A 26,284-nucleotide genomic window follows, 5' to 3' on the forward strand; every position below is an offset into this window, starting at 1 on the left:
TATAATCACGAACAATTGGTTTAAAAAGCCCGCCTCAACCTGTTTGATATTATAGAAGATTTTCTCGCATTGTGGTTGGCCGGTTCTTGCACGCTCGGCTCAGGCGGAACGTGACAATTTTTTCGTGAGTGCAGCCGGCGTTCATCGATTTATTAGACGTTGCTACGTCAAAAAAAAATCTTTTAATGAAAAGGCCGTTTTTTTACATTAGAAGAGCTAAACAAAATGAAACAATTATTATTATCAATGCATAATGCTTCATTCCCTCATAAAAAAAGGGTGAGATAATCATTGACTAGGACACACTGTGAATGATGCTGGCATATTGCACAGAATGGGGCGCAAATAATTACTATGTACATGGCAATAAACTATTTTTAACTCAGTATCGAAAGAATATTAGCCTTAATGAAGCTTGTATACCTTTAGTCAGTCTTTTGTGTCGTCGGGTGGCAGAGTAATTTCGCAATAAACAACCCGAACCTGACTTAAGCCTGGTACAATCATACACATCCTACAGAGATCGCGATTGAGAACACATTGCATAACATTAAATGACTTCACCTTAGAAAATTCAGATTTATAATAAACATTACATATTTAAATGTAATTAAGAAACACTATAACAATATTTCAGAAACCAATTTTCAGTCGAAACGTGTAACTTAGATACAAATAATTCAGAACAACATAGAGAAGATAAAATACTATTTAAAATGCCTTAAAACTAGAATTGCCACATCTTGAAAAGTTAAACATGATAACTTGAAAAGTTCACTAGCTGGATCCATGTAGTTAGAAAGCACAGTATAATCAGTCGCCAAGTCGATGCAGCATCCCTCCAGCCACAGTGTGCTACAGGCTTCGCTCCTTCAAAGGGCTCCGACAAGGGAGACACCCAGATTGAGAGGCGCGCCGCACGCGGAGGCAAAAACAACCCCCCTCCCCCTACCACCCGGCGCTCGGCAATCAATTAACCGGGACTGAATGTCCTCAGCAAACAGCGTGCTTCGATCCCCGGATTACTCCGCGGCAGCCCGGTCCTTGTTTGGCTTCCATCCGCTCTCAATCCCTGCCTCCCCCGCCGGGCGCGCCAGGTTACAGTGCGAGTCACGTAGCTCGTCTCAGTCTCCACGGTCCTCGAGAGACTGCGCCGCTGTTGTCTTGTCAGCCACTTCCAGTGGTCGTGAGTACATGGCTGCCTTGCAAGTGGACAAACCTATCATGGCTGCCTTGCAAGCGGACAAACCTGACATGGCTGCCTTGCAAGTGTACAAACCTGACATGGCTGCCTTGCAAGTGTACAAACCTGACATGGCTGCCTTGCAAGTGGACAAACCTGACATGGCTGCCTTGCAAGTGTACAAACCTGACATGGCTGCCTTGCAAGTGGACAAACCTATCATGGCTGCCTTGCAAGTGGACAAACCTATCATGGCTGCCTTGCAAGTGGACAAACCTATCATGGCTGCCTTGCAAGTGGACAAACCTAACATGGCTGCCTTGCAAGTGGACAAACCTATCATGGCTGCCTTGCAAGTGGAAAAACCTGACATAGCTGCCTTGAAAGTGTACAAACCTGACATGCCTGCCTTGCAAGTGGACAAACCTATCATGGCTGCCTTGCAAGTGGACAAACCTAACATGGCTGCCTTGCAAGTGGACAAACATATCATGGCTGCCTTGCAAGTGGAAAAACCTGACATGGCTGCCTTGCAAGTGTACAAACCTGACATGGCTGCCTTGCAAGTGGAAAAACCTGACATGGCTGCCTTGCAAGTGGACAAACCTTATTTTGGCTGCCTTGCAAGTGGACAAACCTTATTTTGGCTACCTTGCAAGTGTACAAATCTTACTTTGGCTACCTTTCAAGTGTACAAACCTGACATGCCTGCCTTGCAAGTGGAAAAACCTAACATTGCTGCCTTGCAAGTGTACAAAATTGACATGGCTGCCTTGCAAATGGACAAACCTTATTTTGGCTACCTTGCAAGTGTAAAAACCATACGCGCTGCGTTGCAAGTGAACAGTCGGTTGAACGGGTACCGCTGTAGAATTCTAGACGTCACCTGACCACGGACTATGAGAGTAACTTTCCCCACCGCATTATTTTCTAAATCGTGATTCTAAAACGACATTTATTAATATTTGGTGTTCCAGTTTCATTGGTGTACGAGTCACAACAAGCCAATGGGGTTGTTAGGCAATACTTGTTTGAAATTTAGGGAGATTTCGAAGAAAGGCCACCTATAGTAGCCGTTATCATGGAGCGATTTCCGGTAATTTTGTACATTATTTTTCGTTTCATGATACATAGACCTCAAAACCATCGCCAACTCAGAAGTGTGTGTATATATACATGTATATGACATTTTTATGGGCACTATAACTTCCGTAAAATATGTACAAATAACTTCCAAACTGATACACAAAATATAGTTAATGGAACGAATCCGACCAAATAATTATTTTTGAAAAACAGAAAAAAATACTGTAACTCCCTTAGTATGACTAATATCACATCCGTATACGGGAATAAGGTAGGTAAGTAATAACAAAAAAGTTTATTTAAATCAATTTTTATACGAGCAACTTTAACTGCGAGGGATAGAAAAACAAAGGTTTAAGGTCCAAAAAAAATTAATAACTACCTTATTAGGCATAGTATTAAATCTCTTCCAATTTATTAAATACTGGATGCATTGAATTAAAGACATTTGAAACATTTTTGCTCCATGGAATATTAAAAAATGTTTAATCGATCATTTTGGAATATTAGTTTATATATAAAGAATGTTAATTAAATTAAATTCTCCAGTTTTTTCTAGAACTTTTCAGAAACAATAAGTACTCCGACTTCTACATATACCTGTAGCCTGTTCTCAAAAAATTCACCAAAAATGTAATACTGTATGCAAGATACAGATAGGTCCTCAGTACTCTGTTTATTTACTTTTCTTTATTTTCAGCATTCTAGGTTTATTTTAGTTGATTCCATGGAAAACTTAATTTTTACTATGTCAAAGATAATGCAGTGTGAGATTTTGTTTTGGTGACGGTAGAGCACGCGCAGTTTCACATTCGGCCACGGACCTTTTGAACTTGTGATTCGCAAAGAATTGTTTTATATTTAGCTTGTCATTTTAAATTTTTTTTATTCTCAAACTAAAAGTTTTTTTTTTTTTGTGTTTTGTTTCGTCTTCGGAAGTCTACGTCAGCCGTGGCTCGTTGCGTCTGACATGGCTTCAGCGAAGTGGCGCGGAAGTTTGTAGTTTTGAATCTGTCGGGGCTTCGAATGACGGTTGTGGTCTACAACTCCGGATAATCCAGCCAACTATAATGCTAAAGCGATCCATCACCCACTCTATTGGGTATAAATTGAAATCCGAAGCAAATTGTGATGGAGTGCCTACTAATTATAAGCGTGTGAATTGCATCCTCTCAAGTAAGAGAGATGATTTTTATTGGCGCCATACTAGAATTTTATTTTGCTTGAGTACCGCATACCCACGTCACTGTATTTGAGACACAAATTAAGTCGTCCAATGTATTAAAGTAAATTAATATTGAACTTATTAAAAGGTTTATTCTAAGAAGTGAAATGAATATTTTTTGAGAGAAAAAGGCATTTAAATAATTATTTAAAATTTTTGAACTTTTACCTGAGAACAGTTTTCGTGCCCGAGGTTGAATGATGAAATCGTAACGCCCTCCCCGAGTTAAGCTGAGGTGTAAAACATTTTATGTAATTAACTGAATTTTAATTAATTGAGCTACTCTAAATACTTTATAATTAATTATTTATTGTCATGTCTTTTTTATTTTGTAATAATTACTGTGTAGTGTATTATGTAGATAGGCATTTAACTAAATAAAAATTGCAATTTTAGGAGCCAAAAATGGTTATGTATTTTGAAATATCTAGTATAACCTAAAAATATTTTTGATCTTCAACGAACACTGCCTTCCATCCCTAATAAAGTCGTATGAATATCAAAACACGAAAAAATCAATTCAACGATGATTTATTAAAAACTTTATTAAAAATATATGAAGACATAGATTCGTTAAATAACCTATACCCTGTTATGATCCGGGAAAGAGCTAAATTTATTTGGTTTTATGCTGTGTGGTTGGTAGTGTCACTTGTTAGTGACCGATTTCAGATGACATAAAAAAAATTATGTTTAACCGGGGAGTGATATCTCTGTTTACTTCTAAACTCCTTGATCCAGACCATCTCTGTCTCCTGTATTCTCCTACATTGTTAATGCATGCGCATTGCAGCCTGTACGACTGAGCCTAGGGTTTTCGCTGTGTCTGTGCAGGTTTTACTTGGGCCCACCTTAACTAGTTACATTCTAGAGTTGAGATAGGGGAGTCAGTCACAGCATGGCAGGGCAAACTCTGATTAAATCACACGATGCATGCTACCCTTCCAGCCTGCATGATAAGGCCTGAGATACACTAAGAGACCTCCCAACTCAGTTCACTTAGAAGAAGTCAGGTTAGGAAATCAAAACGACAGTTGATAATATATTAACTTTACAGATCGCCCAAGGGACGATTTTCAACAAATACGCAACTTTCACACACCTAAATTTAACATTATCATTAGCCATAATTATTATTATAGGCCTAGGAATAAATGAAAATTAAAACCAAAGCAATTTTTTTAAATAACTATAATTACAGTCCCATGATTACCTAGGTTTCATTTACATAGATTTTTCTGGCAATATTTCATCTACATTCGTACAGCACACAGAATTTTAACATTTCAGGGAGAACCATTGAATGTTATTTCAAAAAAACATTTTTAATATTCAATTTGAACCCTGCCCTTCATACGGCACGTTAAATTATTAACTATCCTTGCATCTTCTGAGACTCTGAGCTTTGACTTTAATATTTTCCCGTAAGGTGTGTAGATTCTGTCACAAACACGAGTATTGGTTTTTTGCACTACTTCCGAAATATTTTGTTCACTGTAATTTATTTCATGCCACAGACATAAGAAATGTTCCTAAAATGAGAACCAATATAATAAAAATAATAATATGTGCAACTGAGTGTACCAGTAAACTTCGCTACGAGATCTGAATCCATCGCGCCAACGAAGAGTACAAATCAAATTAATTTTACGAATGAACTCAGATAGCTGAAAATGAGTGTTTTCCCGCATGTATCTTCTCATGTCTTGTTTTAGTTTCTCACTAGCCTTAACCCACGCACACGCACTAAAGAGAGAAGAAAAGACGTCTGCAGTCTGTCTTTTGTCTTGGCGCCAGGGTGTCTGACAAATATTTACTGTGCACTCCAGCGCTGCTTGTAATTAAAGTAGCTTATACACTATTTAATTACTCTTCCCATTTCGTTTGTGTCAATTACTTGACGCCAATTTATAACCCTAGCTTTTCACAAACGCTCTTTATTCGAACGAGGAAAAATAAATATAAAGTGATCTAGATAAATCTACAGCTAACTAAGTGGCCACAGGGCACATGAAACAACATCAACATTCTAATCATTAAACATTTAATATTGCCAAATAAAAATCGTAAATCTTTTGCATTACTTGTACGACATTATTTCCACATACATGATAGGCGGTACAAACTTTAAGAAGTATCAGAGGCCTACAGGCGGAATAATATCGTATTAAAAATATTACAAAGTTTAGGACTGAGAACAAATGTCCTTGTGTGCAGCTCAAGTTCCCTACTCAACATCGGAAAACACATATGTGAAGGTCCGAATATGTGCGTAACATAGAAATAGATTAAATGCGATTACAATATGTTATCAAACAAACATATTCCGCAAAAGTAAACATTTGCACAATACTTGTGCGCATAGCGTGTGACAATAATTTTATGAAGATACATCAAATAAAAATATCTGCAAACAAATAGTTTTATTACATACAGGTAAAAAAAAAAATTCGCTTCTCGTATGGGTGCGAATGATTGTCACGCAGCACCTCAACATGCAACATGGACTCCCTAATCAATGTTAACGCCTTGCATACAAACGTACGCATGATCTGTCTCCGTACCCGCGAGCATGACATCATTCTTAAAGCCCTTTGGAAGCTCGACATGAGGAAAGTAAGGCACGAGAGACCCACAACAACTAAGGGAAACTGAGGCAGAGTCCATGCCCGCGCGAAATACCACCACACACTAATTGACATGACTGAATGAAGTCCTTTGACCGAACATGCCAATTACAAGGGTATGTCTCTAAGTCCCGCCCACCGCTCATGGCAGCGACTATAGGCATACGCGCAGCAGACCCGTGGCCTAGAAACAAGTTGCGAAGGCAGAAATGAGCCTTGTTGCTCTTCACAAGTCCTATTTTGCCCACACCTGCGTCCAACTCGACAAACTCGTCAATGAAATCATATTTATGCCAAAAGGAATTTAAACCGTTGGAGCCGAGAAGCCAATTAAGCAAATATTGAAGATATAACTAGGGACCGGAAATGTCGCGTATTCAATGACCTCTAGGATAGCCTCCATTATCCTCTACATTTCTCAAGTAAACACGCGTGTTCATTGGGTACTAAATTGTGAGGCGTCTCCCCTGGGTAGCTTGTGATTCGACGCTTCTTTGGTCGATAGTCTCTCTTTGGCCCAGAGAGCTCCAGTTAAACTGCGAGCCAATAGCAGAACCAGCAGAATTGTACACATGTTTGAATTTCAGCCCATCACGAAATGAATCCGCGAATTTTTCCGTTCTCTAGCTATAACTAAGTCTTGTAACGACTTGCACGTCGCTACGACCCAGCAAACCGGAAGTCAAGTCAGTTGACGAGCATGTAGTCAACTCGGAGGCAACACAGCGAAGAAGGCTCAACACTCGCTGGTGCCTCAAGTTAAGCACACACCGACTACTTCACAGAGGGGGAGAAAAGTGAGGGGATAGTCTCTCGTCGCGGAAAAGGCGCGCAGTTCAAATGTCCGTCGCCGGCTCAGCTTGTCGTTTGAATATGGCGTGTACAAATGGCTACACCTTTTAGTCGTCTTGTTATAGCTCTCTTTATTTGCTAACTTCCGCACTGTAAGGGTAAACATTTTTTTTTGTGATCAGACTAATGAAGATGTTGAATGTTTTTTTTTTTACGATCATCGTGAGCTATCAAAATGTAACAATTGTGATTATTAAACTCCGCCTCATTTTCTCCCCTGCAGTTCCATGGTTTTGAAGTTTCAAGGTTGGCGACAGCTTGTGTCCGATGTGTTTCCCGATTGGCTGGTGACTAACTTGCGCCACTTGCGACTTGCGAGTTGCCTCTTGCCGCGGCAGTTTATAAACTAGACCTTGGCTATCGCGGACAGAGAGGCGAACAAGCTGTCCGGTTGAGGGGGGGGGGGAGGAGGAAACGAAGTTTCTCTTCGCGGGAGTGTTGGCAGCCTGCCACGCGGAGTTCCAAGGAAGAACCGCGCCAGGGAAGAAAAGTGGCTCAGTTGGCAAGACTTCCCTCGCACTTGATTCTCCACCGCTCGCTTCACTGCCTGAAGAACACCGCCGGCGTATCTCCCAGAGGGCGTTTATTCTGCGAGACAAGAACTTTGGAGACACTAGACTCCTCCGTATCAGAGACTACACGGCTCGTGCATGTTATCCAGCGTTTCTCCCATTAATATTATACTTGCGTTATTAACAACGACCACTTTCAAAAATAATCATTATTTTGAAGGGTAAGTTTTACTCAGCAATACTCGAGGACGTTTGTGAATAGTGATAACCAGCATTATTGTGAATTTCTTTTAGGTCATGAGTGGAAAAAAGAACCTTCATTTTTTGGCCTACAGAAAATTGTAACCGTGTAATAATGAACACATCTTACGATCAACTCTGGAAAGGAGATTTTCATCATCTTTACACCCTAGATCAGTGTTCGTTAGTTTGTTTCCAGCCCAATTAAGTTTTATTACAGTCTAATTTATCACCAATATTTACATTAATAATAAATAATTGTACTTTAAAATGTCCGATATCAGATCACTGGCACTTAAAGAATGTTTATCCTCAAGTCACTCAATGTCTGTCAAGTTCCACAGTTCGCACTCCTCACTGGAGCTAGGCTCGACAGTGGTTCGCCCCTCACCTCGCGCCTGTCCACACACACACACACACACAGTCTCGCGCCACTCAGTCGCACTCGCACGGTCCCTTCACTCCGCGTCGCGCCACTCTCGAGGGGGTCTCTCACCCTCTTCGCCGATGTCGCACTTCACTTCACTCGAGGAACGCTCCGAAATCTCGGTACACGCTCGGAACTCCCGCGAAGGCCGGCGTCACCCTTTTATACTAGTGGGTCGTCTTTCCAGAACCGACGAGAGCGGCTGTGATTAGTCACGTCATCCCGGGTCGACCCAATACCCGAAAAGTCCAGAAAGGCGGTGCCCATTCACGCCACCCTGCGCGGCGGCCCGCGGAATTTACAAGGCCGCTCAGCGATAGATAATAGCGCACGAGGAAGGACTCGAGCCCACTGTGCGCTCAGCCAATAGAATTCGTCAGCCGCGCCGCTGTGCTAGTGCGAGCCTGTTCAAGGTCACCAACAACTCCTGTGAAAACTGTGTGGCCGTTGTTACACAATTACTGTACAATTCCCGTACGCTTCCCGGGTCTCCTTAACAATGTGCTATTAGTCAGTGGCCAACCAAAAAAAAAATGTTTTCTTCCAAAAGTGTCACAACTTATTCAACATGATTTCTATTTTTCAAGTAGAAATAATTAAATTTAAGATACCAATAAAACTAATTAATAATGCACTGCAAAAACATATACTAACATTACATTAAATACAGTTTAATTTGACTTGAGCTTAGTGTTATTAAAAAAAGATTGCTATAAATCATGATACAAAATTTATATCTTCTTTTTATTTAAAAAAAATATATATATTTCGGATGATTTATTTGAAGAATTTTGTTCCAACTCAGGAATAGATTAATTCTAATTTTTACATTTTTTTTTCTTGCGCATTACCATCGTGAAAATACGATAATCTCTGTAACGGTACATTTATAAACGTAGAAAAACTTTAAAGTTGAGAACAGTAGCAAATACATCTTTTTTTAGTAATTAAACTCTTTAAAAACTAAATATGAAATATAAGGTGTCACACAAACAAAAAGGGACGAGTCTTTCAATACTTGCCGGTGATATGTAACATGTAACCTCGGTAACGAGCAATTTCAAGTGTTCCCATGTTGCAAAAACACTTACAATATGAAACTCGGACACGAAATTTAACTTAGAATTCTTTAAAATAAATCCGACCGTGATATGTATACGAAAATTGTGTTTGCAACTACATTTCTGGACGCAAACCACTCGTTGTTTCCGCACTTGCCGCTAGAATTCGCTGCCGGAGCATCTTCGACGACTATCAATTCATTCGATTAGCAGACCGATATTTCCAACTATATAATGAAACGGCTTCGATAAAAGCGAAAAAGGCGTGAAAAAAAAAAAACTAACAAAACCCCGGCTTTTGACCTCGACAAGGAATTTTATAAAAAATACTACCAAATTTGTTAAAATTAATTAAACAGTCAATACTATAAACTTTGGTTCGCTCCATTCGTCACAGATGGCAGCACCGTGGCTGTTACACATTTCCGTTTTCGACGTCCGTGCCGTGTTTCCAGTCGACCGCACGGGTTGGCAGCACTGGGGCGCCGAGAGGCGACAGAAGAACTTGCAGTAGTTCCGCGCTCCGCCGCCCCCAGCCCTCGCGCGCTGCGATCGATACGCACCGCCTCAGACGCTGTTTACCAACAGCCCGCCACGGCTAAGCGCCTTAGCGCGGCGCGCGACTTAATCGCTTCTCCCTCTTTCGAGCTCTATACATTCACCGCCATGTTGGATTACTGCTTTCTTTTTTCTTTTACTTTGGCTTTTATAAAATGGGACATTATAATTAAGCTTCATGCGTTACACAGGCTGTGGACACACAGACTATACCCTTCTAGTATGACCGCTTTCAAGTCAAGACTATTGTTTTTTTAATACGTACAAAAATTTCCTATACTTAGACATTTGATGCAGTCTTTTGGATTTTGGCGCATTTTGTTTTGTGGATGAATATGGCATTTGTGTGTAGTATTTTTGTATTGCTTCTTTATACATTCTTTAATGAAAATATATTTTTTTTTTCAAAAAAGTAAGCGAATATTTAAGTTCTCGTCAGTTATGTACATCTAATCTCGGTAACGAACAAATTCATATGTTCGCATGTTCTCAATCGGTTAAATGCTCTATGCCGGATCTGTGGCCTCAGTAACATAAGCTATGGTTTTAGAATCATGAGCTGAGGCCTATCATGAGATATGGCCTTAGTATCATGAGCTGTAGCCTTAGTATCATGGGCTGTGGCCTTAGTATCATGAGATATGGCCTTAGTCTCATGAGCTGTGGACTTAGTATCATGAGCTGAGACCGTGGTAGTAGGTATATAAAGTATGTATGAGGGCAGGGGAGGGGGGAGGGGGATCCGGGGATCCGATCCAGACACCTTAAGGCTTCGCTTCATCACCCATGTTGGATTACGTCACTTCCGCCGGCCATACACGCACGAAAAAGTGTCCCGTTACGTTCATCAGCCATGTACGCACGAAAAAATGTCCCGTTACGTTCATCAGCCATGTACGCACGAAAAAATGTCCCGTTACGATGGACAGACCAGCTCGCCAGGACGTCTCGCTATGAAAAGTATTAGGCGGTAATAAACAGCCAGGAGGTAACGAATATAAGCCTACTTCTACACGTGTTATGAACGCCGGATACATACGGCCAGGCAACCGTGTGTTTTGGCGCGCTCTACTTCCACGACGCGCAACGGCACCGGCAAGTTTTTATTACTACCTCCTCTCAAGTTCTGATCTCCTAATACTTCACAGCAGAGAAGCGCTGTTGGTCGGAGCCCGTAGGTACTTCCTTCGCACGCCTAACCTAACCTAACCTAACCTAACCTAACCTAACCTAATCCATATGCTAATCTATGCTAACCTAACCTAACCTAAACTAAACTAAACTAAACTAACCTAACCTAATCCATATGCTAATCTATGCAAACCTAACCTAACCTAACCTAAACTAAACTAACCTAACCTAACCTAACCTAATCCATATGCTAATCTATGCAAACCTAACCTAACCTAAACTAAACTAAACTAAACTAACCTAACCTAATCCATATGCTAATCTATGCTAACCTAACCTAACCTAACCTAATCCATATGCTAATCTATGCTAACCTAACCTAATCCATGCCAATCTATGCTAATCCATGTCAATCTATGCCAATCCGTATGCCAATCTATGCTAATTCGTATACCAATCTATGCTAACCTGTATGCCAATCTATGCTAATCCGTATGTCAATCTATGCTAATCCATATGTTAATCCATGCTAATCCATTTGCCATTTTGTATTTCTAGTAATTTCCACCAACTTCGAATCATGTCGTCACCATTGCAATTTTCGTTACGGTCGCCATCTTGAAAATCCGCAATTTTTATGTTAGAAAATCGGGAAAAATTTTAAAAATCATTAAAAAAATTAAATAATCGAATTAAATAAAAATCTTAAAAACCACTGTTGCAGTTATTGTTACGGTCGACATCTTGGATTATATAAATGTTGCATATTTCGTTACACCCGCCATCTTGGTTGAGTACCATATCATTCTTACACTTTTCGTTAAGACCGCCATATTGGGTCCTATTAATGTTACAATTATCGTTATGGTCGCCATCTTTAAATTTAGACACCATCTTGAAAATCTTTATTTATTATACGATTTTAATGAAAAAAAAGTTCAAAATTCATCAAAAAATTAACTTAATAGAATTCTGTTTATATCGATTCCCGTCCTTGATTCGAAACCGGCGAGGGCAAAAAATATAAAATCAACAGATCCTTCCTCCACAGAAGCCACCTTCAGACTGACCTACCTCCACCAATAACAAGGTATTTACCATCAGCTGGTATGACGTCACCACACCTTTGACCTTGACCTTGACCTTTGACCTTGACCTTGAAATTTAACCTTAACCTTGAAATTTGACCTCGACATTGATCTTTGACTTTGACCTTGATGTCCATCACGGATCCGTCATTTTATGTTCAGTACATGCTAGCGGTCATTGCCACCATCATGTTTTCGTCTGCTGGAGGTCACCATATTGTGTGTACTTGTCTTACCATCATGCAAATTCTATTCTAACATGCTACAGTGCAGTAATAATTTATTATTGCTGAGGTGTCCACCATCTTGAAATTTGACCGCCATGTTGAAATCATGTAATTATTTAGTTAGAAATGCGGGAAAAATTCCAATAGTCTCCGAAAAAATCAATTATTAATTTACAAATTGAATCGATGGATCCATGTCCACGGTTAGATTCTTGACCAGTGACAGTTGTAACTAATTATTAAATAAATTTTAAATTCTTTTTTCCGTTACCTTTCGCGGAGTTTATTAATCATAAGTCAATATACCTAACCAAAGAATTAATACAGTGACGATAAGCCTATCATGAAAGTCTAATTTTTGAATAATCTGAATAACCTATAAGCCGTTCATGTACAAAACCGCACATAAAGAACAATTGTCTTCAGTCCATGAGACCGAGTCATGTCATTATCAGACGTATAGGCTAGTCATTTCAGGACCACATGACCTTCGTCGTTAGCTAATTACAGTCATTTAGACCATCATGAAATTTTTATACATACTAAAGGATTAAGCGACCTTGAAAATTATTTTAGTAACACCAAGAGGTTTTGAACTAGTAAATATTCAGTCACTACATATTTTACTACGCGCAATCAACAAAACGGAAGCACTATCAACGAAAAGGCAGCACCACCAACGAAAAGGCAGCACCGACTACGAAAAGGCAGCACATTTGGAAGCACCGACTACGAAAAGGCAGCACATTTTGGAAGCACAATCAATAAAGGCAGCACATTTGGAAGCACCATCAACAAAAAGGCAGCACATTTGGAAGCACCATCAACAAAAAGGAAGCACATTTTGGAAGCACCATCAACGTAAAGGCAGCACATTTGGAAGCACCATCAAAAAAGGAAGCACATTTTGGAAGCACCATCAAAAAGGCAGCACATTTGGAAGCACCATCAACAAAAAGGAAGCACATTTTGGAAGCACCATCATAAAGGCAGCACATTTGGGAAGCACAATCAATAAAGGCAGCACATTTGGAAGCACCATCTACAAAAAGGAAGCACATTTTGGAAGCACCATCAAAAAGGCAGCACATTTGGTAACACAAGTTACGAGAACTAAGTCTTAGTTAGAAATCAGAATGCAAGAAATAAAAACATTAAATTTTTACTTTTAATATTTAATTTATTTCTTAAGATTATACAAATAGAAGTAAAATAAGCCATTATTGTATTTAGCCAGCTTTGCTCAGTTCTTCGAGTATGAAAGATATTTCTTTTATGCACAAATAGTTTCCTGCACAAAGTGAGCCATGTAGAAGTCTTAGCCGGTCAACCAATAAGTTTGGATCTTTCCATGATGTGTAATCAATCTCTTCTACCACCATCTTCCTTGCACCTTTATAAATATTACGATCTCTGGTGTCTTCCGTTTTACCACCAACCTCAGGGTAACTTTCATGTTTGAGACGGTGATCATCACAAGCTTGATCAGATTTATTTAATATATCACGTCGTTTCCACCGTTTCGGTCTCAGGACACCGCCACATTCTTCGATCTTGGCAGCTTTAGGTGTTTCATCATAGTCTATGTCTTTGTCAACAGCCTCAGAGTCACTGTAACATCACACGGAAAAGTTCAGAACTCCAATTCGCTGTGAAACCTTTCTCAAAGACACCTTTCTGCTTGGAGATTCTCACAATGTCACCAACATTAGCTTTATGCTTGCGTGTATCTTTCTTATTCGTGTTGGTGAATACAGTCCCAAGCAGACGATCATCCTTTACATCTGTCGATGGTACATCCTCCATCGAGTACGACGTTAAAGTCGGTAAAGATGCCATCGAAGTCTCAAGTACAGGCAGTTACGCGACTTATGCACCAGAAGAAACAAACTAGGTGATCCGTACACCGTCGACGGCAGTAACAAATTGGGCGTCCTGCTGTCTAGGACTCGTTTTTATACATTAACCGGTTTGAATAATACGCTAGTCAAATCAAGAACAATTTACTAAAATACTAGAGTCAAAAAAACATTAAAAAAATAGAAGTACCATCAACAAAAAAGGCAGCAAATTTGGAAGCACCGACTACGAAAAGGCAGCACATTTGGAAGCACCGACAACGAAAAGGCAGCACATTTGGCAGCACCGACAACGAAAAGGCAGCACATTTGGAAGCACCGACTACGAAAAGGCAGCACATTTGGAAGCACAGACTACGAAAAGGCAGCACATTTGGAAGCACCGACTACGAAAAGGCAGCACATTTGGAAGCACAGACTACGAAAAGGCAGCACATTTGGAAGCACCGACTAAGAAAAGGCAGCACATTCGGCAGCACCGACAACGAAAAGGCAGCACATTTGGCAGCACCGACAACGAAAAGGCAGCACATTCGGCAGCACCGACAACGAAAAGGCAGCACATTTGGCAGCACCGACAACGAAAAGGCAGCACATTTGGAAGCACCGACTACGAAAAGGCAGCACATTTGGAAGCACCGAATACGAAAAGGCAGCACATTTGACAGCACCGACAACGAAAAGGCAGCACATTTGGCAGCACCGACAACGAAAAGGCAGCACATTTGGAAGCACCGACTACGAAAAGGCAGCACATTTGGCAGCACCGACAACGAAAAGGCAGCACATTTGGAAGCACCGACAACGAAAAGGCAGCACATTTGGAAGCACCATCATCGAAAAGGCAGCACATTTGGAAGCTCCATCAACAAAAAAAGGCAAAAAGGAAGCACAAGTTACGAGATCTAAGTCTTAGTTAGAAATCAGAATACAAGAAATAAAAACATTAAATTCTTATAATTTAAATTATTTATTTTATTGCTTTACATTATACAAATGCAAGTAAAACAAGCCATTATTGTATGTAGCCAGCATTCCTCAGTTCCTTGAGTATGAAGGATATTTCTTTGATGCACGAATAGTTTCCTGCACAAAGCGAACCATGTAAAAGTCTTAGCCGGTCAACCAATATGTTTGGATCTTTCCATGATGTGTAATCAATCTCTTCTACCACCATCTTCCTTGCACCTTTATAAATATTACGATCTCTGGTGTCTTCCGTTTTACCACCAACCTCAGGGTAACTTTCATGTTTGAGACGGTGATCATCACAAGCTTGATCAGATTTATTTAATATATCACGTCGTTTCCACCGTTTCGGTCTCAGGACACTGCCACATTCTTCGATCTTGGCAGCTTTAGGTGTTTCATCATAGTCTATGTCTTTGTCAACAGCCTCAGAGTCACTGTAACAATCACCGTAGAAGGAATCGTCTTCACCCAATTTACCGTAATAATTCGATGTTGATGATGTTGAAGTGTCTTCTTCGTCTTCATGCTTCCTTTTTAGGAGTCCATCATTTTTACAAAGTAGGAAAGATCTACTTGAATTCGGCTGGAATATATTCTCACTTTTCACGTTAAGGATTCTTTCATTGTCTTCATTCTTCCGTAAATCATCAACCTCCTTCAATTTAAGTTCTTTGTCGAGATCGGAAGAGCCAAGAAAATTATTGTCGTAATGCAGATCACTCTTCCTTAGGATGGTAGATTCATCGTTGTCCTCTAGCTTGTACGCAGGCTTGGCGCTACAAGTTCTGCCATGTCTTTTTAGGCTCTCTCCCCGCGTAAACGACTTGCTACATCGAACACAACTTATCATATTACGCAGTGGATTTTTAACACAGTCATTCTTCTCGTGTTGTCTTTTATTCTTTCTCAAGATAAACTCTTTACCGCAAAACTTACACCTATGTTCTTTCGATACAGCGTCAGATCCCAAATCAGAATTCATATTAGTTACTGAGACTAATGCCAGATACCAATTGAGTGTTTTAAATTAGATCCAATACTTAAATAGAAATTTTTTCATATTTCATCAGCGAGAATTAATATATCTCATGCAAAAGTACTTTATGCATGTAGTTCTGCTTTTCAACAACAGATGTCGCCACATGTTGCTTGCAGGTAAATAATATTTAGTTCTTTTATGCAGGGTGCGGGATGCTCACTAACGATCGCAAAAGAAGGATGGCTTCGCTAGACTCCAAGGAAAAGGAAGTTCGTCTTGCATGTTGGTGCTCCACAGATGTCTCATGGCATAATATTAATTTGACTGAGTAATGATATGTGTTAATTCCACCTTATAAAAATATTGCAAGTTTTGATTTAGTAGCAGAAATTATCGAATTAAATGTAACTCCAAATAAAATGACATGTCTCATTAGACAAAAAAAATCCATGCAGAGAGCGGTTTCTCAGAATAGTCAGAAACACTTGAAGAAACCACAGGAATGATTGCAAGAACACGGGAAAACCCATCAAAATATTGACAAGAATAATCAGGAGCACACGGAGAAAACCATCAAAATATTGACAAGAATATTCAGGAGCACACGGAGAAAACCACCATAATATTAACAATAATAATCGGAAGCACACGGAGAAAACCACAATAATATCGACAAGAATAATCGGAAGCACACAGAGAAAACCACCACAAGTTTTCTTTGATATCATAAAAATACAGAAAAAAAATATTTAAAAATAAAAATAAATTGTTTTATTAATTTATTTTTATTTTTAAATATTTTTTTTCTGTATTTTTATGATATCAAAGAAAACTTGTGGTGGTTTTCTCTGTGTGCTTCCGATTATTCTTGTCGATATTATTGTGGTTTTCTCCGTGTGCTTCCGATTATTATTGTTAATATTATGGTGGTTTTCTCCGTGTGCTCCTGAATATTCTTGTCAATATTTTGATGGTTTTCTCCGTGTGCTCCTGATTATTCTTGTCAATATTTTGATGGGTTTTCCCGTGTTCTTGCAATCATTCCTGTGGTTTCTTCAAGTGTTTCTGACTATTCTGAGAAACCGCTCTCTGCATGGATTTTTTTTGTCTAATGAGACATGTCATTTTATTTGGAGTTACATTTAATTCGATAATTTCTGCTACTAAATCAAAACTTGCAATATTTTTATAAGGTGGAATTAACACATATCATTACTCAGTCAAATTAATATTATGCCATGAGACATCTGTGGAGCACCAACATGCAAGACGAACTTCCTTTTCCTTGGAGTCTAGCGAAGCCATCCTTCTTTTGCGATCGTTAGTGAGCATCCCGCACCCTGCATAAAAGAACTAAATATTATTTACCTGCAAGCAACATGTGGCGACATCTGTTGTTGAAAAGCAGAACTACATGCATAAAGTACTTTTGCATGAGATATATTAATTCTCGCTGATGAAATATGAAAAAATTTCTATTTAAGTATTGGATCTAATTTAAAACACTCAATTGGTATCTGGCATTAGTCTCAGTAACTAATATGAATTCTGATTTGGGATCTGACGCTGTATCGAAAGAACATAGGTGTAAGTTTTGCGGTAAAGAGTTTATCTTGAGAAAGAATAAAAGACAACACGAGAAGAATGACTGTGTTAAAAATCCACTGCGTAATATGATAAGTTGTGTTCGATGTAGCAAGTCGTTTACGCGGGGAGAGAGCCTAAAAAGACATGGCAGAACTTGTAGCGCCAAGCCTGCGTACAAGCTAGAGGACAACGATGAATCTACCATCCTAAGGAAGAGTGATCTGCATTACGACAATAATTTTCTTGGCTCTTCCGATCTCGACAAAGAACTTAAATTGAAGGAGGTTGATGATTTACGGAAGAATGAAGACAATGAAAGAATCCTTAACGTGAAAAGTGAGAATATATTCCAGCCGAATTCAAGTAGATCTTTCCTACTTTGTAAAAATGATGGACTCCTAAAAAGGAAGCATGAAGACGAAGAAGACACTTCAACATCATCAACATCGAATTATTACGGTAAATTGGGTGAAGACGATTCCTTCTACGGTGATTGTTACAGTGACTCTGAGGCTGTTGACAAAGACATAGACTATGATGAAACACCTAAAGCTGCCAAGATCGAAGAATGTGGCAGTGTCCTGAGACCGAAACGGTGGAAACGACGTGATATATTAAATAAATCTGATCAAGCTTGTGATGATCACCGTCTCAAACATGAAAGTTACCCTGAGGTTGGTGGTAAAACGGAAGACACCAGAGATCGTAATATTTATAAAGGTGCAAGGAAGATGGTGGTAGAAGAGATTGATTACACATCATGGAAAGATCCAAACATATTGGTTGACCGGCTAAGACTTTTACATGGTTCGCTTTGTGCAGGAAACTATTCGTGCATCAAAGAAATATCCTTCATACTCAAGGAACTGAGGAATGCTGGCTACATACAATAATGGCTTGTTTTACTTGCATTTGTATAATGTAAAGCAATAAAATAAATAATTTAAATTATAAGAATTTAATGTTTTTTATTAATTTATTTTTATTTTTAAATATTTTTTTTCTGTATTTTTATGATATCAAAGAAAACTTGTGGTGGTTTTCTCTGTGTGCTTCCGATTATTCTTGTCGATATTATTGTGGTTTTCTCCGTGTGCTTCCGATTATTATTGTTAATATTATGGTGGTTTTCTCCGTGTGCTCCTGAATATTCTTGTCAATATTTTGATTGTTTTCTCCGTGTGCTCCTGATTATTCTTGTCAATATTTTGATGGGTTTTCCCGTGTTCTTGCAATCATTCCTGTGGTTTCTTCAAGTGTTTCTGACTATTCTGAGAAACCGCTCTCTGCATGGATTTTTTTTGTCTAATGAGACATGTCATTTTATTTGGAGTTACATTTAATTCGATAATTTCTGCTACTAAATCAAAACTTGCAATATTTTTATAAGGTGGAATTAACACATATCATTACTCAGTCAAATTAATATTATGCCATGAGACATCTGTGGAGCACCAACATGCAAGACGAACTTCCTTTTCCTTGGAGTCTAGCGAAGCCATCCTTCTTTTGCGATCGTTAGTGAGCATCCCGCACCCTGCATAAAAGAACTAAATATTATTTACCTGCAAGCAACATGTGGCGACATCTGTTGTTGAAAAGCAGAACTACATGCATAAAGTACTTTTGCATGAGATATATTAATTCTCGCTGATGAAATATGAAAAAATTTCTATTTAAGTATTGGATCTAATTTAAAACACTCAATTGGTATCTGGCATTAGTCTCAGTAACTAATATGAATTCTGATTTGGGATCTGACGCTGTATCGAAAGAACATAGGTGTAAGTTTTGCGGTAAAGAGTTTATCTTGAGAAAGAATAAAAGACAACACGAGAAGAATGACTGTGTTAAAAATCCACTGCGTAATATGATAAGTTGTGTTCGATGTAGCAAGTCGTTTACGCGGGGAGAGAGCCTAAAAAGACATGGCAGAACTTGTAGCGCCAAGCCTGCGTACAAGCTAGAGGACAACGATGAATCTACCATCCTAAGGAAGAGTGATCTGCATTACGACAATAATTTTCTTGGCTCTTCCGATCTCGACAAAGAACTTAAATTGAAGGAGGTTGATGATTTACGGAAGAATGAAGACAATGAAAGAATCCTTAACGTGAAAAGTGAGAATATATTCCAGCCGAATTCAAGTAGATCTTTCCTACTTTGTAAAAATGATGGACTCCTAAAAAGGAAGCATGAAGACGAAGAAGACACTTCAACATCATCAACATCGAATTATTACGGTAAATTGGGTGAAGACGATTCCTTCTACGGTGATTGTTACAGTGACTCTGAGGCTGTTGACAAAGACATAGACTATGATGAAACACCTAAAGCTGCCAAGATCGAAGAATGTGGCAGTGTCCTGAGACCGAAACGGTGGAAACGACGTGATATATTAAATAAATCTGATCAAGCTTGTGATGATCACCGTCTCAAACATGAAAGTTACCCTGAGGTTGGTGGTAAAACGGAAGACACCAGAGATCGTAATATTTATAAAGGTGCAAGGAAGATGGTGGTAGAAGAGATTGATTACACATCATGGAAAGATCCAAACATATTGGTTGACCGGCTAAGACTTTTACATGGTTCGCTTTGTGCAGGAAACTATTCGTGCATCAAAGAAATATCCTTCATACTCAAGGAACTGAGGAATGCTGGCTACATACAATAATGGCTTGTTTTACTTGCATTTGTATAATGTAAAGCAATAAAATAAATAATTTAAATTATAAGAATTTAATGTTTTTATTTCTTGTATTCTGATTTCTAACTAAGACTTAGATCTCGTAACTTGTGCTTCCTTTTTGCCTTTTTTTGTTGATGGAGCTTCCAAATGTGCTGCCTTTTCGATGATGGTGCTTCCAAATGTGCTGCCTTTTCGTTGTCGGTGCTTCCAAATGTGCTGCCTTTTCGTTGTCGGTGCTGCCAAATGTGCTGCCTTTTCGTAGTCGGTGCTTCCAAATGTGCTGCCTTTTCGTTGTCGGTGCTGCCAAATGTGCTGCCTTTTCGTTGTCGGTGCTGTCAAATGTGCTGCCTTTTCGTATTCGGTGCTTCCAAATGTGCTGCCTTTTCGTAGTCGGTGCTTCCAAATGTGCTGCCTTTTCGTTGTCGGTGCTGCCAAATGTGCTGCCTTTTCGTTGTCGGTGCTGCCGAATGTGCTGCCTTTTCGTTGTCGGTGCTGCCAAATGTGCTGCCTTTTCGTTGTCGGTGCTGCCGAATGTGCTGCCTTTTCTTAGTCGGTGCTTCCAAATGTGCTGCCTTTTCGTAGTCTGTGCTTCCAAATGTGCTGCCTTTTCGTAGTCGGTGCTTCCAAATGTGCTGCCTTTTCGTTGTCGGTGCTGCCAAATGTGCTGCCTTTTCGTTGTCGGTGCTTCCAAATGTGCTGCCTTTTCGTAGTCGGTGCTTCCAAATTTGCTGCCTTTTTTGTTGATGGTACTTCTATTTTTTTAATGTTTTTTTGACTCTAGTATTTTAGTAAATTGTTCTTGATTTGACTAGCGTATTATTCAAACCGGTTAATGTATAAAAACGAGTCCTAGACAGCAGGACGCCCAATTTGTTACTGCCGTCGACGGTGTACGGATCACCTAGTTTGTTTCTTCTGGTGCATAAGTCGCGTAACTGCCTGTACTTGAGACTTCGATGGCATCTTTACCGACTTTAACGTCGTACTCGATGGAGGATGTACCATCGACAGATGTAAAGGATGATCGTCTGCTTGGGACTGTATTCACCAACACGAATAAGAAAGATACACGCAAGCATAAAGCTAATGTTGGTGACATTGTGAGAATCTCCAAGCAGAAAGGTGTCTTTGAGAAAGGTTTCACAGCGAATTGGAGTTCTGAACTTTTCCGTGTGATGTTACAGTGACTCTGAGGCTGTTGACAAAGACATAGACTATGATGAAACACCTAAAGCTGCCAAGATCGAAGAATGTGGCGGTGTCCTGAGACCGAAACGGTGGAAACGACGTGATATATTAAATAAATCTGATCAAGCTTGTGATGATCACCGTCTCAAACATGAAAGTTACCCTGAGGTTGGTGGTAAAACGGAAGACACCAGAGATCGTAATATTTATAAAGGTGCAAGGAAGATGGTGGTAGAAGAGATTGATTACACATCATGGAAAGATCCAAACTTATTGGTTGACCGGCTAAGACTTCTACATGGCTCACTTTGTGCAGGAAACTATTTGTGCATAAAAGAAATATCTTTCATACTCGAAGAACTGAGCAAAGTTGGCTAAATACAATAATGGCTTATTTTACTTCTATTTGTATAATCTTAAGAAATAAATTAAATATTAAAAGTAAAAATTTAATGTTTTTATTTCTTGCATTCTGATTTCTAACTAAGACTTAGTTCTCGTAACTTGTGTTACCAAATGTGCTGCCTTTTTGATGGTGCTTCCAAAATGTGCTTCCTTTTTGTAGATGGTGCTTCCAAATGTGCTGCCTTTATTGATTGTGCTTCCCAAATGTGCTGCCTTTATGATGGTGCTTCCAAAATGTGCTTCCTTTTTGTTGATGGTGCTTCCAAATGTGCTGCCTTTTTGATGGTGCTTCCAAAATGTGCTTCCTTTTTTGATGGTGCTTCCAAATGTGCTGCCTTTACGTTGATGGTGCTTCCAAAATGTGCTTCCTTTTTGTTGATGGTGCTTCCAAATGTGCTGCCTTTTTGTTGATGGTGCTTCCAAATGTGCTGCCTTTATTGATTGTGCTTCCAAAATGTGCTGCCTTTTCGTAGTCGGTGCTTCCAAATGTGCTGCCTTTTCGTAGTCGGTGCTGCCTTTTCGTTGGTGGTGCTGCCTTTTCGTTGATAGTGCTTCCGTTTTGTTGATTGCGCGTAGTAAAATATGTAGTGACTGAATATTTACTAGTTCAAAACCTCTTGGTGTTACTAAAATAATTTTCAAGGTCGCTTAATCCTTTAGTATGTATAAAAATTTCATGATGGTCTAAATGACTGTAATTAGCTAACGACGAAGGTCATGTGGTCCTGAAATGACTAGCCTATACGTCTGATAATGACATGACTCGGTCTCATGGACTGAAGACAATTGTTCTTTATGTGCGGTTTTGTACATGAACGGCTTATAGGTTATTCAGATTATTCAAAAATTAGACTTTCATGATAGGCTTATCGTCACTGTATTAATTCTTTGGTTAGGTATATTGACTTATGATTAATAAACTCCGCGAAAGGTAACGGAAAAAAGAATTTAAAATTTATTTAATAATTAGTTACAACTGTCACTGGTCAAGAATCTAACCGTGGACATGGATCCATCGATTCAATTTGTAAATTAATAATTGATTTTTTCGGAGACTATTGGAATTTTTCCCGCATTTCTAACTAAATAATTACATGATTTCAACATGGCGGTCAAATTTCAAGATGGTGGACACCTCAGCAATAATAAATTATTACTGCACTGTAGCATGTTAGAATAGAATTTGCATGATGGTAAGACAAGTACACACAATATGGTGACCTCCAGCAGACGAAAACATGATGGTGGCAATGACCGCTAGCATGTACTGAACATAAAATGACGGATCCGTGATGGACATCAAGGTCAAAGTCAAAGATCAATGTCGAGGTCAAATTTCAAGGTTAAGGTTAAATTTCAAGGTCAAGGTCAAAGGTCAAGGTCAAGGTCAAAGGTGTGGTGACGTCATACCAGCTGATGGTAAATACCTTGTTATTGGTGGAGGTAGGTCAGTCTGAAGGTGGCTTCTGTGGAGGAAGGATCTGTTGATTTTATATTTTTTGCCCTCGCCGGTTTCGAATCAAGGACGGGAATCGATATAAACAGAATTCTATTAAGTTAATTTTTTGATGAATTTTGAACTTTTTTTTCATTAAAATCGTATAATAAATAAAGATTTTCAAGATGGTGTCTAAATTTAAAGATGGCGACCATAACGATAATTGTAACATTAATAGGACCCAATATGGCGGTCTTAACGAAAAGTGTAAGAATGATATGGTACTCAACCAAGATGGCGGGTGTAACGAAATATGCAACATTTATATAATCCAAGATGTCGACCGTAACAATAACTGCAACAGTGGTTTTTAAGATTTTTATTTAATTCGATTATTTAATTTTTTTAATGATTTTTAAAATTTTTCCCGATTTTCTAACATAAAAATTGCGGATTTTCAAGATGGCGACCGTAACGAAAATTGCAATGGTGACGACATGATTCGAAGTTGGTGGAAATTACTAGAAATACAAAATGGCAAATGGATTAGCATGGATTAACATATGGATTAGCATAGATTGACATACGGATTAGCATAGATTGGCATACAGGTTAGCATAGATTGGTATACGAATTAGCATAGATTGGCATACGGATTGGCATAGATTGACATGGATTAGCATAGATTGGCATGGATTAGGTTAGGTTAGCATAGATTAGCATATGGATTAGGTTAGGTTAGGTTAGGTTAGCATAGATTAGCATATGGATTAGGTTAGGTTAGTTTAGTTTAGTTTAGTTTAGGTTAGGTTAGGTTTGCATAGATTAGCATATGGATTAGGTTAGGTTAGGTTAGGTTAGTTTAGTTTAGGTTAGGTTAGGTTAGGTTTGCATAGATTAGCATATGGATTAGGTTAGGTTAGTTTAGTTTAGTTTAGTTTAGGTTAGGTTAGGTTAGCATAGATTAGCATATGGATTAGGTTAGGTTAGGTTAGGTTAGGTTAGGTTAGGTTAGGCGTGCGAAGGAAGTACCTACGGGCTCCGACCAACAGCGCTTCTCTGCTGTGAAGTATTAGGAGATCAGAACTTGAGAGGAGGTAGTAATAAAAACTTGCCGGTGCCGTTGCGCGTCGTGGAAGTAGAGCGCGCCAAAACACACGGTTGCCTGGCCGTATGTATCCGGCGTTCATAACACGTGTAGAAGTAGGCTTATATTCGTTACCTCCTGGCTGTTTATTACCGCCTAATACTTTTCAAAGCGAGACGTCCTGGCGAGCTGGTCTGTCCATCGTAACGGGACATTTTTTCGTGCGTACATGGCTGATGAACGTAACGGGACATTTTTTCGTGCGTACATGGCTGATGAACGTAACGGGACACTTTTTCGTGCGTGTATGGCCGGCGGAAGTGACGTAATCCAACATGGGTGATGAAGCGAAGCCTTAAGGTGTCTGGATCGGATCCCCGGATCCCCCTCCCCCCTCCCCTGCCCTCATACATACTTTATATACCTACTCGTGGTATCATGATATATGGCCTTAGTATCATGAGCTGTGGACTTAGTATCATGAGCTGTGACCTGGGAGAGCTACATCCCAGGAGTGTCCTCGGCACCGCGATGAGCTGAGTTGTGGCACGCCGTGTGTTGGGCTGTGAGAAGGGAAGTGATACTGTCCCGAGAAGGACGCCATATTTACATGTTATTGCGTCTGTGACGCGGCCCGCGCCGCTCAAACGAGCGGTTTCGAACTCTCGCTTCTACTTGAAACCCTCCCCTCCTCCGGGGGTGTCACTTTGTCACCCCACGATACTAACAACAACAATGCTATCGACCATCGACCTGCCGATCTGTATTTATACATCGATAACGTGGACATTTTGTTATTAACCTGAGTCAAACAAGTGGCCACTTGTTTCAGAACATTTCATAAAACATACGAATATTTACAGTTACAGAAAAATAATTAGTTCTTTACTTCTGGGTTGAGTACACGTCCGTGGCGGTGACGTTTCGGCATGCCTTGTTACAGCTATCTTCAAATGCAATCTCAACTTAATTATTGGGTTCTGGCACAGTATTCTTGGAAATGTGGCCGTATACTGGGGCCAATTACAGATCGGCTGTTTATGGTCCTGTGTAATACTGTGCCAGAACACCAGGCTTGCAGATGTTAAATGCCCTTGAAGATGGTTGCATCAGGGCATGCCGAAACGTCAGGTTCCCCTTTTTCATTTCGCAACATTAAAAAACATTTGGTTACCGAGTTTGGATGTTCACACATCATTGGGGAGCAATGAAAGACTCGCCCTCGTGTTTCCAAAGCACGCAGACTTTCTGCGCGTGGTGGCTGTAGCGCGCGCACTGCGAGAGATCGATACTCACGGCGAAACTACGTCGACTATCGAATCATTTCATTTGCAGACCGAAATTTTAAACTATAAGTATAATGATTAACAGCTAGAAACACTTGAATAAAAAATATACTGAACCCCGGTTGTGGCACCTTATTTTTGAACAGGAATTATATTAAAATACTGGTCATCTTGTTGATATTAACTAAACAGTTGATGCTCGTTGTCTGTGTGAACCACGGTAGACCTAAGATGTCCATCAAGTTCTGTCCCTGCCCGAACACGCCCGAACATTCACCTTCGGCCAACCTCGGGATTTGTTTTATTTTTGCGCAGGAAAAATGAATTCAAATATTAAAAGTGGTCGGTTAGGTTAGCTACATTAAAACACTTTAAAGCACTATGGACGGTTATTTAGGTTCGTATAGCTACATTAAAATGAACAGAAATATAAATATATATGAATAAACTCGAGGTTGGCCGAAGGTGAATATTCGGGCGTGTTCGGGCAGGGACAGAACCTGATGGACCTCTGGTTCGCGCAGTGCGACGCAGATGGCAGCACGTGACAGCCGGTGTTAAGGCTGTCCCCGCC

General features: G+C 39.6%; 1 protein-coding gene across 1 annotated transcript; it reads left to right on the top strand.

The window, feature by feature from the left end:
- Nucleotides 1-1,194: 1,194 nt before the first annotated feature.
- LOC134533372 (uncharacterized) lies at nt 1,195-26,258 on the top strand. Its single transcript, XM_063370892.1, has 2 exons — nt 1,195-1,779; nt 26,202-26,258. The coding sequence occupies exons 1-2, from the start codon at nt 1,195-1,197 to the stop codon at nt 26,256-26,258; spliced, it is 642 nt and encodes a 213-aa protein (XP_063226962.1).
- Nucleotides 26,259-26,284: the final 26 nt, after the last annotated feature.

Source organism: Bacillus rossius, chromosome 6 (assembly GCF_032445375.1).
Source record: "Bacillus rossius redtenbacheri isolate Brsri chromosome 6, Brsri_v3, whole genome shotgun sequence".
Taxonomy (NCBI): Eukaryota; Metazoa; Arthropoda; class Insecta; order Phasmatodea; family Bacillidae; genus Bacillus; species Bacillus rossius.

Coding starts and splice junctions, on each gene's coding strand:
- LOC134533372 (XM_063370892.1), top strand. CDS start 1,195: ATGGCTGCCTTGCAAGTGGACAAACCTATCATGGCTGCCTTGCAAGCG. Junction 1,780..26,201: donor CTGACATGGCTGCCTTGCAA/GTGGACAAACCT, acceptor GTGTTCGGGCAG/GGACAGAACCTGATGGACCT.